Consider the following 16,520-nt stretch of genomic DNA (forward strand, 5'->3'; position numbering starts at 1 on the left):
TGAAGTGATACCATGAAGTATTCAACACAAGACACCAGCTGCAGTTTTTTTCCCCCTGGTTAGCGGTAAGAACCCAATATATAACCTTATTTCAATTTCTCTCAAATTACTCTAATGGCTTAAATACATGCTGCACCACAGCTCACTATCACTCTGATCCATTTAAGTCCCCAGGAAGTACATTGTCAACATCCAGTAATTAGCTCAACGTTCAAGCCATTTCCTGCTAACCACAACAACTATAAAAAACAACTCTTTAAAGTATGCCCCCACAACAGTGCTTGGCCATAATAACCTTTTACCATAAGCAGAAGTGTGTTTGAAATATTTATGTGGCCCCTTTCAGAGTTAGCTTAGGATAAACACATGGAAATAGCTCCAGTTGCAATGATACGGAACATTCAGGACTCAAACACGAAGTTTGAACTCAGAAACCTTCAATCTGTATATTAAGCCAAAGATGTAATTAGTAAAATTGTATTTAATGCTCACATAAATGCCAATATTGAGGAAAATGTAAGAAAAATGTAGATCAATTTAAAAAAAATGTGTTAATCAAAAAGAAATCTATAGACCTTTTAAAAATGTGTGGTGAAACAAATATACAAACTGTTAGAAAAATAGCATCTCCATGCTAAGATGAAGCATATTATCCTCTTGACGAAGCAGGGTGGGATGATTTGAATGCAGCTGCGGGGGAGGCAAGAGATCAGTTGAAAGGTCATCCAAATGAGTTTTTGTGTTGGGACTCCAGGGAAATCAGGTGGCCACACATTTGGGGTCACGGGGTTGGCGTGTGTTGCCCCGCGAAGTTCAAGGAGCTTGGCCTTCTTTTGTGCTGAGGTCAAACTGCTCTGCACCCGTCCTCATCGAGAGCACAAGGGGGAGCGCAGAAAACGGTGACTGTGAAACTGACAGTCAAAGCTTTGTATATCGGAATATATAAACCATAAAAGAACAGTGGAATACCACATAGAGAAGAAGATGTACGACTCAGAGTGTACACACAAAACTGATTAGATACAATTATAGCAACGGAAAGTTATACATGTTCTGTATGAATATTATGACTGAAGCAGATGCATGGGCTGTAGAGGTAGGTACCGTGCTACTATGTTACAGAGTCAAGGGAGAAAAGAAAAAGGATATTGTGAAAGAAAAAAAAAAGCCTATTAGTGTTGTCAGTTACATCTGCAGGTTCATAATGCTCAGTATTCAAACCCACAGGTCTCCCTTGAACTGCTTTATTGAACAGTAGATTTTCAAACAGAAAACAGCGAAGAAGTGAGGTAGCCTAGCAACATTGAAACCACACTGAATGACTGTGTATGCCCACTGCAAAGAAGCCAGGCAGTTGAAATGGCAGCACAGAGCAACCCCAGAGAGAGTGGGATGTGCTGGCCACCATGGAAAATTAGCTGTTTGTAGCAGTGCGCTGTAGACGTACACATGTATCAGATCTGCTTTTTTGAGCTACGTACAGACATGCATGACATTTTCTCACACCTGAAAGTGACCTTATATTGTTTTGCCACTATGCAGTTTTGCAAACCTCTAAATAAAAGATCTTCAGAATGTAGCCGAGAAAATATTCCCCAGGTGCTGAGAAAAAGAGGTGCAGCAATGTGAATGCTTCCACGCTGCCAAAGTCCTTTGAGGGGCCTTAGCTTGAATTCTCCAGCTGAGCATTTTCCGGCACACGCTTAAGAAAGAAGACCCTACTCTGTGACCATGGTAATATGGAAATATGTTCATTTGATCAATAAGAGTCCAGTTCTCATGGGGGGCAGCTGAAAAGCCCATCATCTTTTATTTTTTTTAACCATTAAAGGAATGAACTTCTAACAGAGAACATATCATGTCTCCTCTGCTTTGCACTTGCCGTTTTTATGCATAAATAGGAGAAAACCACTGTGGCTAATTATCTCGATAGGTGGCCATTTTATCGAACAGCAGTCACGAGGGAGCTGAATGACTATTACTGTAAAACTACTCAAACACAAGCAGGTTACAAATGAGCACAAAGAAATTCTAAATCCGCACTCGATTGAATCAGGGAATGACATACTTTATCAGCTCTTGAAAAAATAACCTCACTTAAGGGTGCCAGGTAATGGGCTAAAAATACAATCAGAATCTGTTCTGGCAATGTGACAATTTAAATTTTTGACAATATTTTTCAGCTTTCACTCACTCTGTGTGATGTGTGTGAGTAAGCAAAACAAGGTTGGACAAATGCTGGCTTGATAATGCTACATTGTGATTCACAGGCATGCTGATTTACTGCATACAATTAGGGTTGTCAAAATTGGACGAAATGAGTTTCGGATATATTCAAATATCTATTTTTGTATATTATGTCCATAAGACGGCAAAGCCTTACAATTGGAAACATGTGTAATTACTTTTTAATATAAACATGTATTTTAAAAGATCTTTTTAAGACCCATTCCATAAAACTTGATTTATAGACCGTACACTTCTCTTCCTCTCTAGAGCGTGCAAGAGGCAGGATGTGACTCGTATTACACCGTGGTCACGTAACCGCTTCCTACTTTAGTCATAAACAACCGAGTCTCTTGCCGTTCCTTTAAATTGTCTGACAATCTTAGCATTGGCCCTACCGAGTTCTCATATCTCTTTTTTTTCCAGATATACATTTTCCTTGGTGCCTTTGTATAAATTACCCTCTTTCTTCACCCGCGGTTGTTTGTTTCCTTCCGGTTTAGTGCCAGCTGCATGATGGAACACACTCACTGTGAATTCTCACCAACTAGGCTCAGTTGGACATATACACTTGTCATACTAAGGAGCATTTAGGTAGCATCCGTGCAGGCTCACACAAGAACGAGCGTTAGTCCTGCACCTGGACTTTTATTTTTGGAAATGATTCTGACTGAGTCAGTCTTATCGTTACATATCTTACATTTTCATATCCATGTACGTTTTATTAGTATGATCAGTCCATCAAACTTCAACATAGTGCTAGTGTCCCTAATACATTATCTTGCTATTCTGATTTCATTTTTAATCACACTGTTGTGTTGAAAACATGCACAACACATTTCCTTTTAAGTGAAATGTCTAACGGGTGTTTGTGGCTTTACTCTCCACTGCTTTTTTTTTACTGGGCCTACTTAATAAGTGGAGTTATGCTCTCTTCTTTTTTCACACTTATTTTACATACTCACCAATATATGAAGTCTAATGCCTATATTTGCATTCCTGAAGTGTTTATGCAATATGGCCCCTGAACCTAAGAGCTCACACTTTATCTGGCAATCATGGAAAAGGGTAATGACTAGTGTGTCTGAGGAGAGGGTTAAAGTGGTAGGGAGTGGAAGGTGGGGGGAAGCTGACACTGTGAACCCCTGATGGCCTTTCTGCTGGGTAGCCATGGCAACATCTAGCCCAGTCGTTAATGAGGCACAAGTGAGCTATTAACAGAATACTGATTTGGGTTAGACATCAGCCCTGATTCATATCTGTCAGGAGGTGTTGATGAAATATGCACCCTGAGTTTGTTTTATAACTTCAAATAATATGGCCTTGGTGTTCTATTTATGTAGCAAATGCAAAACAGAATGTGCCATTGATGGTACTCACTGATTTAGAGTAATTATGTGGGTCAACGTGCTTTTACCTAAGAAAACTGGCCAAAAAACATCCAGTATGCAGTCTTCAATTGAAGATTGCTTTATATCCTCATTTAAACTAATGTGTATTATAATACATTTTAATCCTGTTCTATGCCCCACAATAAAAAAATTATTATAAATGCCATCTTTGTTTATCAGTCATTTAAAACGAAGTGAAAGCAAAGCCCTGACTGAGCATGTGCCCTTCACATGTTCCTTTTCTTATTAATTATTTATTGAGGTGCTGGGCGCAATTGGTGGTAGGAGGGTGAGAGGAGCATCAGTGACAATCACAGTAATGACGGCGTCTGGGCTCAAAACACTGCTCTCTGATTGGTAACCGTACACAAGTGGCAGAGGTTAGTTATGCCTGGATGCCTGGCAGTGCTTAGCTATGAGAGCACTGCTTCACCAAATCCAAATAAACCAGCAGCTCCCAAATTGTTCTCTCCACCTGCCTGTGCGGCGCTCCGACTCATGCTGTAAATGATTAGCGCATTAACAGCATAGTGAGGGGACTAACTTGCTGCTCCAGACCTCTTGTTAAAGCAGAGAAAAGCATAGCTGTGAGGTATAATTCATTGCAGTGGCAGCTAATGAGTAGATGCTACAGTGGGAAGGTGACATTAATAAGCACAGACTTAACACCATCTTAACACAGGTTGGGATTCAGTATGAGGAGTTGGTTGTAGAGAAGTAATCTGATGTTGAATCGGTTCATCATTGACAGTTGGCTGCAAATAAATGGAGTGTATTTGAAGAACCCAGATTGATGTTACCATTTTATAATGAAGGAAACTGATGACACACTCCTCGAGAGTTGGGTATTATTTAAACAGTTTTAATACTATACTTAACAACCATTTTTGACTCTAATATTCAGGAATGTATTTCTCCATTCACTTTTAAGTCTGTTAAATTTTCCTGCTGCCATGAAAGCTAATCCAGTTAATTCAAAATGTTTACTTAATTTGATCTTTAGAATCTAACCGTATTTTTGCATCAAAATGCATGGTAGTAGGACAGTTTTGGCCTTAATGGAGTCAACATTCTAAAAATAGAAAATAAAATGACCAAAATTCCAATCTACAATGAGGAATGGTTAGCAAGCAGTCAATCTCTGTTTTTAGTACACTACAGTTGCCATTGTAAGACATTTGGGGAAAATACTATTTCTCTACACGCTTTACGTATGTATGCAAAATTCTTTCATACATAAATATGCATGCAGCATGCTCCTAAGCATAAGAAGCAAGACATTCAGTGTAGTTTACAACTTTTTAATGTCTACAAACTGTACAAAGAAAATCCTGAGGGCAAATGAGAAAATTTATATTCCACTTACTTGAGGAAAACACAGACATACCAAACTGGGTATGGATGTGTGTGTTCTTTTTCCCCTGTGTTTTTTTTCCATCCAGCTTCTCTCCAGTGAAGGCCCAGGGTCTCAAAACACACACATAAATAAACAGACACACATCAAGATATGCACAAATGTACGGCGCCCCGGAGGGGACATGGAGACACAAAAAAAAAACATGTACCGGGGACAAACACTAAACTCGAGATCCCGACTTTCATAGAGATAAAAAAACAAACAAACGAAGAACTGTTTTTTATAAAAAAACATGTAGCCATTGGTGACAAACACTACTCTACACACACTACACTTTTAAAATCCAACAAATAATAGGGATAACCTTAGTAGCGAGCTAGCAAACTACAAAGGTTAGCTCGAGTGTTGACTTTTGAAAGTCGAGATCTCGAGTTTAGTGTTTGTTCCCAGTAGGCTACATGTTTTTTTTTTTCTTCTTTCTTTTTTTCCTCCATGAAATCCCAAGTTTGAAACTTGAGTTTAGTGTTTGACCCATGAAAGAAATAGACAATGTGACCCCGTTGTTTTTAATCAAGACCAGTGAAGTCTAGTAGAAGCACTTTTCCGGTGATGGCTGAGCGTTACCGCGCAGCCTCCAACTGAGCTTGACGATGTAGTTCTGACGTGAACGTGTCTGAAAGTTGTAAGTCTTCTGGTAGCTGTGTCAAGAGAAATCTCAATCATTCCCAATCAGCAGAGACAGAGAGCATAGGTATATGTTAGGCAATAACATAGGCACAGGCTAATTACTGCTAACCAAAATGCTAGTTAACATTAGTAATTAAACCTAAACAGCTAAAGTAAGTCTAAACTGTCTATGAGCTTATCCTGTACTGTTCAGTAATTATTTTATTGTGCAACAGCAAGTCGCATGATTATGACACAATCATTTTTACAAAAACTTCTACTACGGAGCCACAACGTAAGGTATAAGGTAATGGAGCCTTTTATATATTGTTGTGTTTCTTTAGAAATAAACAAAGGTATTTGCTGTCAAAGTGACGTCAAAATGAACGGCAGTCAGAAGGATGCTAACGGTGGGTGAGTGCTAGGTAGCATAAAAATGGCGCCCTGGGAGCTACGCTTAGTGGAGGCAAAAAAATCTTTTTCCTCCATGTCACCTTTGGGGCTCCGTACAAATGCACCTTTGGCCCAGATCTCTCCACCCCCCCCCCCCTTCTCAGTTCCTGCGGGCTGTTTAAACACCAGGGTAGAGTTGTCTAAAAGATAATTGCTTCTGAAAGGTTGATTTGTGGCTATATCAGAGTGGGTAACTCTTCCCAGTGTTGGGCGAGATTAGCCATGGATCTTCAGGATTTGTCACTGAAGGCATAGAGATTATTACCGCAATGAAGTTTGAAACCGAATCACTGGCGACCGTATCGTTTTAAAGAAATAAGAGGAGCTTATATAAGCTCAAGCCATTATCAGAAGAAGACTAAGAAGCTAATCATCTTTTTTAATGCTAACTATTCTTAATAAGGATTAGCATATAAAAAAAATCTGTACAAAAATACAAGAACTCCAATTTTGGCATAATTTACAAAAATTATTGACATGTTCTTAAAGATATTATATAGGATATCCATGATTATTTAGGTCTTTCTTTAGTCCTTCAGTAAACCTAGCTTTGAAGGCATCAAGAAGGTGAAACTGCAATTGTAGTAGTATTTTTGCAGCTAGTGGATGTAAATGACGCTATCTGCTGTTCTGTGTGTCAATAGAAAGCAAACTTTAGTGACTCAGAGACAAAATTAAATTAAATTGACTCCCTAATGTGTTCTGTGTGGCCCACAATGCAAAGCAAATGTATTGATAATAGGTTTAGCTGGCTAGAAATGCTGCCACTACAGGTTTATCTGTGATGGAAGGAGCATTTTATGGCATTAGAGGAGGCCAGACAAAGATTGAATTATAACCAAGATATCTGAAAATAAGAATCTCCAGGTTTCAAGCCTTAAAAGGAGCATGTCTTCACTATCATCCATCATTTATCATTAAAAAAAACTCTGCCTTTCTGGCCCCTCCCTTGTCTCCATGTGGTTGGAAATGGAAATTCTACAAAAGCTAAGATGCAATTTATTCTCTGCTACCAATGTTAATCTATTTACATACTTTAATTTTGTTCATTCATGCTATTTTCTTATGTGGCTGCTTTCCTTGTTATACTATAAAATGTGAGTCCTATTTGCACAGTATTGTAGTAGTTAGGTGTGTATGATTGTGTTGAGCAGGCAAACAGAATTTCCGACTTGGCTGCAGAAAACGGTGCAGCAGATAAGCCGGCAGGTTTGTGGGGGTGCAATTTGCACATTTGAGTTTTGCTATCTTGTCGATCCCAGGGTCAGACTTTCAAATAGTAATGTTTATGCACCCCGGTTAAGCAATGATATGTTTTTCAGAGGTGTAAACGAGCTGGTGATAACTGTAGAATGACCAGCGAATGTTTAAATCAGGTGGGTATTAATATACAGGGGAAAGATCTGTCAATAGGATTTCATCTTGTGACTCCTGTGAATCCAAATGACTGGAGTGTGTTTGCTACATCTCAGTGATAACTTAAGCCTAATTGGTAGGGCCTACGCTGCCTCCTGGGGCACAGGAGGGCTGACAGAGTGAGAATAGAGATTAAAGAAGGTAGTGAACCAAGGTGGTGGGGGGTATGGCAGACTAGGATGCATGAAGGTGATGCACAAGGGATCCCTGGTCAACTAGCAGCGCGAGCCAAAGCTCTGTCACTTTCTCTGCTTGCCATGTCTGCTGGCCCTGACAGCAATCCATTTCAGGGCCTCCTGGTACTAACAGAGTGCTAAAACACAATCAAACAGGCTGGAAGGAAAAGGCGAGACGCTCTGGCCCAGCCGACTTCCACTTGTGTGAGCAATTCACCTCTGACTGACCTGTTCAGGCATCTTAAATAAGCCATGCGCATCATGGACGGCAGAAAAGCCACCTTCAGAGACCCGAAGACAGCCATGTGTCCGTAGAAGCTGCAGAGTGCCTTTTAAAATCCAAGAGGACTCCCATGTTTGCCCTCATCAAGGTCAAATGAGAATAAAATGACATTTTAAGAAATACTGAAAGAAATTCTGTTTTTGAACACAACTTAATACAACAAACTAGACTAGAGTATGTTTTTTCTTACTTCCTCTCAGTTTCTATTGAGTTCCAGTTCCAGTCTTTTATTTGTCATCTAAGATTTAACTTTACAACGTGTTGTTATGGGAAAAAAACGCAATATTAAATTTTAATTGTGCAGTAATTTGTTGTTGAGCTTAAGAAAGAAAATACAGGTAGTATACTATTATATCCAAATAGCACATCATACTATTGAGCTCAATTATGGAAGTGATAAAAATATCATCATAGGTCATATAATATAGATCAGCTTCCATAATCAAAGCTGTACTTAAAGAGTAGATCTTGCTACTTTAATCCCGTGTGGAAAGGTCAGTGTAGGTACGTTGACGAACTGTTGTCACTTTCACTGTTGGCACTGGTGAGAAATGTACTTGAGCAAATTAAATGAACAATAAGTTGAATTTATAGCTTTTTGTAGCTCTTTCTCCAGAATGATTAACAGAACATTGACAAGCTGTTTACAAAAAGGGCTTGCAGGCCAGCAGGTTTTAATTTTTTTATGTATGCTTCCTTTAAAGTGAAAAGATTGATTTCATTAGTTGTTCCCTGTTCTGAATATTTAACATTGCAGACAGGAAACAGTTGCTAGCCTATGAATGGCAAGAGATCAGAGCAACACACATGTCAGTACACTCGTCAATCCACCATGCAGTAAAGATATTCCTCCCAAACAAGATTACAATGTTTTACTAAAACCAACACTCACGACTGCTGGTTGACGCCACCTCAAAGAAGCTGCTCAAGTTCAACAAATGATCAGAGGAAGTTAGTTGTTGAAAGCGTAATCAAATGACATCTGTCAGTGCTGAGAGCTGTGGAGCTGTGTTGAAAACTGGCACCCTGGTCTGCTTTGGTTTTCATAACTTCCCTTGAAGTATTTGGTGAGACTGTAATTAGCTAGCAATGGGCAGACAGAGCCTCATTTGAGATGGCCTTCACTGGAGGCTTGTTTTTTCTCTTCTCCTTCCCTTGTGTGGTATTGCATACATATTAACTCTGACAAAATGGTAATTAATATTTCCCCTCCATTGTAAAATAGGAGAGCACTGGTGCCAGGATTCAAAAGAGGGCACTGCCAGACTGGCCAGCTTGCCAGTTTTTCATGTTTGCTGGGAGGAAGTGTTTTTCAATAAACAAATTGTGTTTCTGTTTTTAATTTGTCCCAACAAAGAGAATCATAATTTTGTTTGGCTTCACTAATAGACAGAAATGCACATGCACTTTATAAAAGTATGAAAACTAACCATTTCTTTCTTATTTCAGGAGGTGGGGGATGTGGGCAGGAACACCAAAGAACCAGTACAGTCAGATGGAGTATGAGAATGGAGAACCCTGCTGGCAAGGAGGTTCACGCAGCACTACAGTAAGTCCTGCATGTGTTTCACGCAAAACCATGCATACATATGAGCAGTAGGCACACAAACTCACAGTAATGGGATCATATGAGACCACAAAGAGGCAGAATGAATGAACTGATTAGAGACAAATGAACAAATGGTAGTACACCCTGACAGTCAAATAGACAGATGGATAGATGGTACAGTAAAGGATGAGAGAACAAAAAGAAGTTGTTTGCACAGCTCATTAGAGACCCAACCTAAATAAAAGATGTGATACAGACCTTGTTTGGATTTTAACTCATTATTGCAAATATGGACATTTTAGACTTTAATAGTAGATTTGACTACCAATTATGGATTCTATCTTTGCATTTTTTACTATATCTATCTTTGTTCCGATTCCCCCAGAATTTCTGCCAGATGTCCCTCATTTCGTCCAGATGTCTGTCCCCTTCCACTTTCTTTGTGTTGGCGCTGTAATCTCCAGTAGATTTCTGATTTTCCTCAGATCTCTGCCGGGTAAATCCAGACAGCTAGCTAGACTATCGGTCAAACGTTTGGGGTCACTTAGAAATTTCCATTGCACTCCATTGTAGACAGAATACCAGCTGAACAGTTGCATTGTTTTTAACGCGGGCAGCAGTTTTCAGATAACATTATGTGCTTACATAATTGCAAAAGGATTCTCCAACGTTTTCTCAGTTATTTTTTGAAAAATGAAATCAGATTAGTGAACAGAATGTGCCTTTGGAGCACTGGATGAATGTTGCTGATCATGGGCAATGTAGATATTGCATTAAAGATCAGCCACCTACTCAGATCAACTGGTATTTTGTCTGTAATGGAGGAGTAAGGGAATTTGTAAGTGACCCCAAACATTTGACCGGTAGTGTAGAGTATTTGTCCAATCAGAGTGTTCTGTCGCACGACTCTAACTACTTTTAAACATACACATGTTCCACCAAAACAAGTTCTTCCTGAGACTATTTTGCAGAGGCGCTGTTGCTCCATCCGGCGCTGAGCGACACCCAAGACAATTGTGATTGGTTTAAAGAAATGCCAGTGAACCAGAGCACGTTTTTCTCCCGTCCCAGAATGCTGTGCGGACTAGCCAGACCTTCCTCCGTAGCGCTTTGGAGGAAGGTCGGGCAATGCGAGACTTCAGGTTCTGTAAACTCTCAAAGAGTGGTTGAGGAACAAAACATTTGGATACATAGTCTTATTATCCTACTAAAATCCGACATATAAAGGGAAGGATGTACAAAAAATACATTGTTACATGTTTTCTGGAAAAAAGGCAAAGTGGAACACCTTACAATGGTTGATGGAATTAGTGTTGTGGAATTATGCTGAATTTAGAGTAATCATGGAGGATTTTTTGAGTTTTTATTAACTGGGGAACAAGGGAAATAAGCAATAAAGCCTGTATCTGATATAAACCTAAAGCTTGAATCTCTGTGCCACTAAGGGCTCAAAGCCACTATTTGAGAATTTAGGATAGTTTGAAACTGTGGCAAAACTGTTTTAATTTGAACAAGCTGGGCCTAGATAAACCAGTCCTCACACAACTCTGATGGTAAATAATAATCAGCCCTCTTTTTAAATAAGCCCAATAATATTTAGCTACACACTTTAAAAACACTTCTCCCACAACAGAAACCCAAATATGCTCCAGATAATGATTTAAACAGTCCACCTTACAAATAAATACAACTTTAGGTAACTGTTCAGAGAGGCAATGCTTATTTCCAGAGGGAAAGATATAGAAAACAGCCAACCACATTCATCGGGGACAATTTGCAGCCTTCTCGCGCAGTCTGCTCTCTGCATGCCTCTTTCTGCAAAAATGTGTCTTCATTTCAACAATGGAGAGTCAATCAATCAATCAGTGAAAGACATTCAGTCCTCATGGCCCACAGTCTGGCAAAAACGTCTTTTTTTCAAACAGTGTGATGGAATCTGACTTGCTTTTACCCCTCTGTCAGTCTACATCGGTTTTATGGTTAATGTAGCTCTGGTTGCATTCTCCTGCAGCCTAGTTTTCTTCTACTCTTCTATTTCCCCGGTATTAACTTCTTTTCAGCCAACTCACTCATTTCAAAATGTCGCACATTTAATCATCTTATTTTCTTTCTCCGGCCCCCGCTTCAAATCCAACTCCAAAACATGTCGTTTGCAAATGTATGTATGTACTCCTGCCATTCAGGGGCCCCCTTTTAAATGACCAAATTGAATTCTTTTAAATCACCCCCCGTACGGAGGGCAGTCGGCATAAATGATGTCTCGTCAGAAGTCAACGCTCATTGTATTTGAAATGCTAAACCTTGTCTTTGAGTAGTCCTCTCTCTTTCAGCGGTGAAACACCCGTCTTTCTTTATTCTTGAGTAATGGGACCAGAGATGTATTGGTTCAGTGGTGGATATATATTGTGGTAATCCAAATTCAAGCAGCATGCAGTGTATCTTAAGAGTTTGTGGGGAAGGGTGAACTTGACTGTTTCAGTTGTTAATTCAATTCAAAGTGTTGGACTGTGACTGTTACATGTGAGCAGTGAGATGCTGTACAGCTAGCAGCCATGGCTAACCGTGGCTCCAGATCTAAATTGCAGGAACGTCTGTCTGTCTGTCTGTGTGTCTGTCTGTCTTTCTGTCTGTGTGTTATTTGCAAACCGTTAGTCCGATTCAAACTTGACAGGTGTCTTGCTACCGGCACGAGTAAGTGTAGTGCCAAGTTTGACTTTGTTTGGATTAGAAATGCATAAGATATTGTTTAATAGATATTGGTTAAAAAGAGCACACATTGGCTTTTGCCACTGGCCACTCCCCCTCTCACACTGCACACTGAATGAGCACAGCGCCAGACAAGAGACAGAGATGGTTGAAGAAAGCAGCGGAGCTTTGGCAGCCACAATGTGGCATAAATCTCAGACTCATAAAAATGTGAAAAGTAGCAATACTTTGGACTGTACATGCAAAAGCACATCCAGCTACAGACAACCAGTGGCGGACAGCGTGATACCTTATAGAGAGGCTATCAGACACTGTTTTTGAGTCACATCCTTGCAGGGGTTTGGGGGCGGGTGCTACATGAATGCTGGATATACCAAACTTTTACTTTTCTTCACTTTCCTGTAGCACGAGTGGATAGCTGAAAGGAACATTGCGACTCTTTTCCGTGTCCATTTTTTCGCACAGAGGAAACTCAAAAAGATATGTTTTACGAGTTGTAGTGAATTTTTCTGATGGTCTGGATTGCATGATACTTCTGGAATGTTAGACCATACATCATGACAGTCGAGATCGATACTCAGTCCTGGGCAATCGCATACCCAGATCCTCTCAATAGGAAGGCCAGAGCGGCCAGATATCACTAAGAACTGGTAAAGCCTGGATACCATACCACAGGTTTTGGGCTTCTTCCATCAAAGTTAACCAAAAGGAGGGGAAAGAGGTAGTATATAGCTCACAAAATGAGTCCTTGGTAAAACATTAATTTTAACCGCAGAGATACAGGCTTGAATAGACATGGGGAGACCCATCCACTTTTCCGTATCTTTCAAAACATTGTTCAGAGCACCAGAATAGTTATACTTAACAATCTGGTTCAAGCAAGGGAAAATCAATAATACTGTGTAGAGGAAGAATACACAAGTTTTTTTACAGGCTGTAGTACTAACCACTATGAGTAAACTGATCTTCATGTGTTATATTGAGGAAGTAAGAGTCACAACAGAATTAGAAACACAAGCTGGAAAAGTTATATACCTGTAACCACACACATACTGTATTATTATGAAAGTCTAAAGTACCGCCCCCAACACTGACTTATGGCTCTGGCACCTGCAAGTCAAAATGGAATCACCAATACAGGCACATGCACATAGGAAAACACTTTGTCTCACTGAGCGGCATACACTAACTTATTAAATTTGTGCAACAAGATACTAAGTGATAACAAAGGACTCTATTTGTAATCCAAGTACAGTACAAAACTGAATCACCAGTTGTACCAGCCTGAAACTTCAGCCCAATAATACCTGTTAAGTTCCCATCTCTCTCCCCTCCAGGTGCTTTCTGTTCGCCAGAAGGATTGTCTGCTCAGGATGCAGTGTGATATGAGGGGTTGCTATGGAAACCCCCTGGAAGTACAATAAGTTGCTTTTTCCTTTCCACTTTCTTGCAGAGGGTGTCAAAGTCACCTATTAAAGTCATGACAGTGTTAATCATTGTTGACACGTGAGGATAGTAGTGGCGTCCCATAATGCCACAGTATCTCATAGTCGCAGCATCGCTGGGTCTTGTAAGCTGCTTTAAAAATCCCTTGAACAAGAGGTAGGCCGGTATCTTCAATCATCCTCCATTGGGAGATGAAACTGGCATGGCTCTTGACTCAGGATAACATCGGCTCTTCTCCCCCACACCACCTTAACTTTTCTTTCTTTGTGCTTTTCTAGGTCACACTGACATGCGGAACGGAGACAGCTTTGAGATCGGTGAAGGAGCCCAGCAAATGCCAGTACATCATGGACTTTCAGACTCCTGTGGCCTGTCAGCCAGTGCTGAAGCAGCGGGGCATACACAGTGAACTGTGACCCCTTCCCTTACTGGCGTAACCTAGATTAATTTAGCCCGCCTTTGCTAGCCCACGGTGACAGTCTGGGGTCCTGAGGGTCCCCTCTGACATCTGTGTTGTCAGAACATATATACTTCCACACAAGTCTTGCTAAGGTCAGAATCAGATTTTCAGTACCACTGCTGCTGGACCACTTTAGTTTTCATTAATTATTACAGTGTTGCTTTATTTTGTTGCGTGTTAATATTTGAATAGACTTAGTTTACACAAGTATTCTTCACACAGCAGTCTATTCCTTATAACATTTTACACTTTTACTATGATTACTATTTTACTGCTCTCCATTGTTGTCCAAAAAAACATATCAATTGACCACACTGTTGCACAAGATGATATGTTTCTTCATTGCGATGGACATGGGCAATGATGTTTATTTTGAATCTGCTGTAAATATTTACTCAAGCACCGAATGGATATTAATCCATAGTTGAAAGTAGTCCCCAACGAATGCACTTTTGACTCTGAGCAACGTTTGCTAAACACTACAGTGACCACCTGTTTTAGGAAAGTCAAAAAGTATTGAGAGACACATTGTTGGTTTTGGTCTTTTTTTTCTTGTCTTGTTGACAACGGGAGAAATACAAAAGAAAGTGAGTCTTATCCTTCAAATACTGGTTTTCACTGCAATATATTTCAGTATGTTTACACCTTATGCTTAACATTACTATGTAGATGACTCAATAAATAAAGTGACATTGCTACCGCTGTAACTGCTGTATGAAATAAAATAAAATGACTTCATACTTAATTTTCACCTCACTTGAGTCTGCTTTTACTGTGTTATATCAACTCAACATTCACACAGCAAAACATTTAAGATGTTTAAATATTTTAAAAGTGCAGACCTACAGATTCTAAATACTCTATTTACCCAGTTTCAACTTGTATTAAGGATGCATTGTGTACTAAATATAAATTCCCTTTACTCTTACAACAATCTGCTAGAGAGAGCGGTCTGCTTCTTACTGTGCATGCTATACATGAGGTTATGTAACAGATTGAGGGGATTGTGCAGCAGGGCCCTCTGCTCATTAAGGGGGAGCTAAATTAGCTGTCAGGTATCCAATAGGCTGACTGATCTTTTCCTACCCTGCTGGGGCAGCTGGGTGGCTGTTTGCCTGCTAGCAATGCAATAGCCTCAGGCCTTGTAGTCCGGGGACTGCTGATTTTGTTTGTCTGGCTTCAGCTCCCGTTCACATGCTCTATTTGATGGCGATTCTAACCAATTTGGTTTACAGTTTTGTTTAAGGTTTCAACCAAGTGGGACAAAAAACTGTTTAATGACATACCCTAAAACGTCTCTAAACGAAGCTATATTAGGTTTAGGTAAGTGATTTGACTTAAGATATTAAGTGGAACTAGTACTATTAATACAGCATAATCTGACAACTCCCACTAATTAATTATTTATCTTGCAGCTATAAGGCAAACACTCAAATTGATAAACTAGCCAGCCTTGCTAGTTTATAGCGTTAAACTAAGGATGTAATTCAATTAAATTTTATTTATAGTATCAAATCATAACAAGAGTTATCTTGTGACACCTTACAGACACGGTCTACACCACACATCTTGATTCTTAAGGACCAAGCAATTCTAATAATACCCCCAAGAGCAAGTATTTAGTGTGGCAGTGGCGAGGGAAATCTCCCTTTTAGGGAGAAACCTGGGACAGACCCAGGCTCTTGGTAGGCGGAGTCTGACCGGGCCGGTTGGGGTTGTGACGAACAGTGGCAATAACAGTCACAATAAAGAGAACGGAGCAGTGACTATAAAATGGTAGCAGTGGTAGTTCATGTCATAGCAGGGCACTGCAGGACGTTACAGTATGTATGTACATACATATATACATAGTACAATCCATTTTTATACCCTACCATCTCAAGGAAACAACATATCTCTGTATATTTTAATCTCTCCCTCATTCAACATTACAATTCAAGACACTGAACCCGAACAGGCTTCTAACTCTACCAACAGCTGGAAATACTGCCAATCACACAGACAGTGTCAAGAGCAGCTATCTGGCTAATATTGCAGAAAGCGTTACTGGCATCTGGAGAAAACTTTATATTGCATCATTTCCATATAGTGTGGTATGAAGGTGTCTCGTAGAGAACTTTTGGATAAAACCTGCTCCCACAAAGGAACATTTTTGACAATCTGCAGGGTATTAACAACAAATCACACCATATGGTAATGATGCAACATAAAAAAAAGAAAATTCTAAAAGGCGCAGGCCTCTCCAGTCTGCTGTCCGACAGAATTATCTATTTTACAAATTTACAAAAATGTGTTGTGCTTTATGTGGTTGACATTGGACAGTGATGGCATGTGGCTATCTTACCAGTCTCCTGCAGACTCTGCTAGCCTGTTCACATGTAAACAGAGTGA

At 39.9% G+C, this 16,520-nt stretch overlaps 1 protein-coding gene across 3 annotated transcripts in view; it reads left to right on the top strand.

Moving 5' to 3' along the window:
- The window catches only part of LOC117934553 (glucosidase 2 subunit beta-like), a 118,819-nt gene extending 103,945 nt beyond the window's left edge, over nucleotides 1-14,874 (top strand). For all 3 annotated transcript variants that reach the window (XM_034856290.1, XM_034856293.1, XM_034856292.1), the window contains 2 exons: nucleotides 9,418-9,517; nucleotides 13,948-14,874. In XM_034856290.1, the coding sequence (XP_034712181.1) occupies nucleotides 9,418-9,517; nucleotides 13,948-14,085 (238 nt within the window). In that variant the 3' untranslated portion in view covers nucleotides 14,086-14,874. The remainder of the gene's footprint in view (nucleotides 1-9,417; nucleotides 9,518-13,947) is intronic.
- The last annotated feature ends 1,646 nt before the right edge of the window (nucleotides 14,875-16,520 follow it).

This window comes from Etheostoma cragini, chromosome 19 (assembly GCF_013103735.1).
Source record: "Etheostoma cragini isolate CJK2018 chromosome 19, CSU_Ecrag_1.0, whole genome shotgun sequence".
In the NCBI taxonomy this organism is placed as follows: domain Eukaryota; kingdom Metazoa; phylum Chordata; class Actinopteri; order Perciformes; family Percidae; genus Etheostoma; species Etheostoma cragini.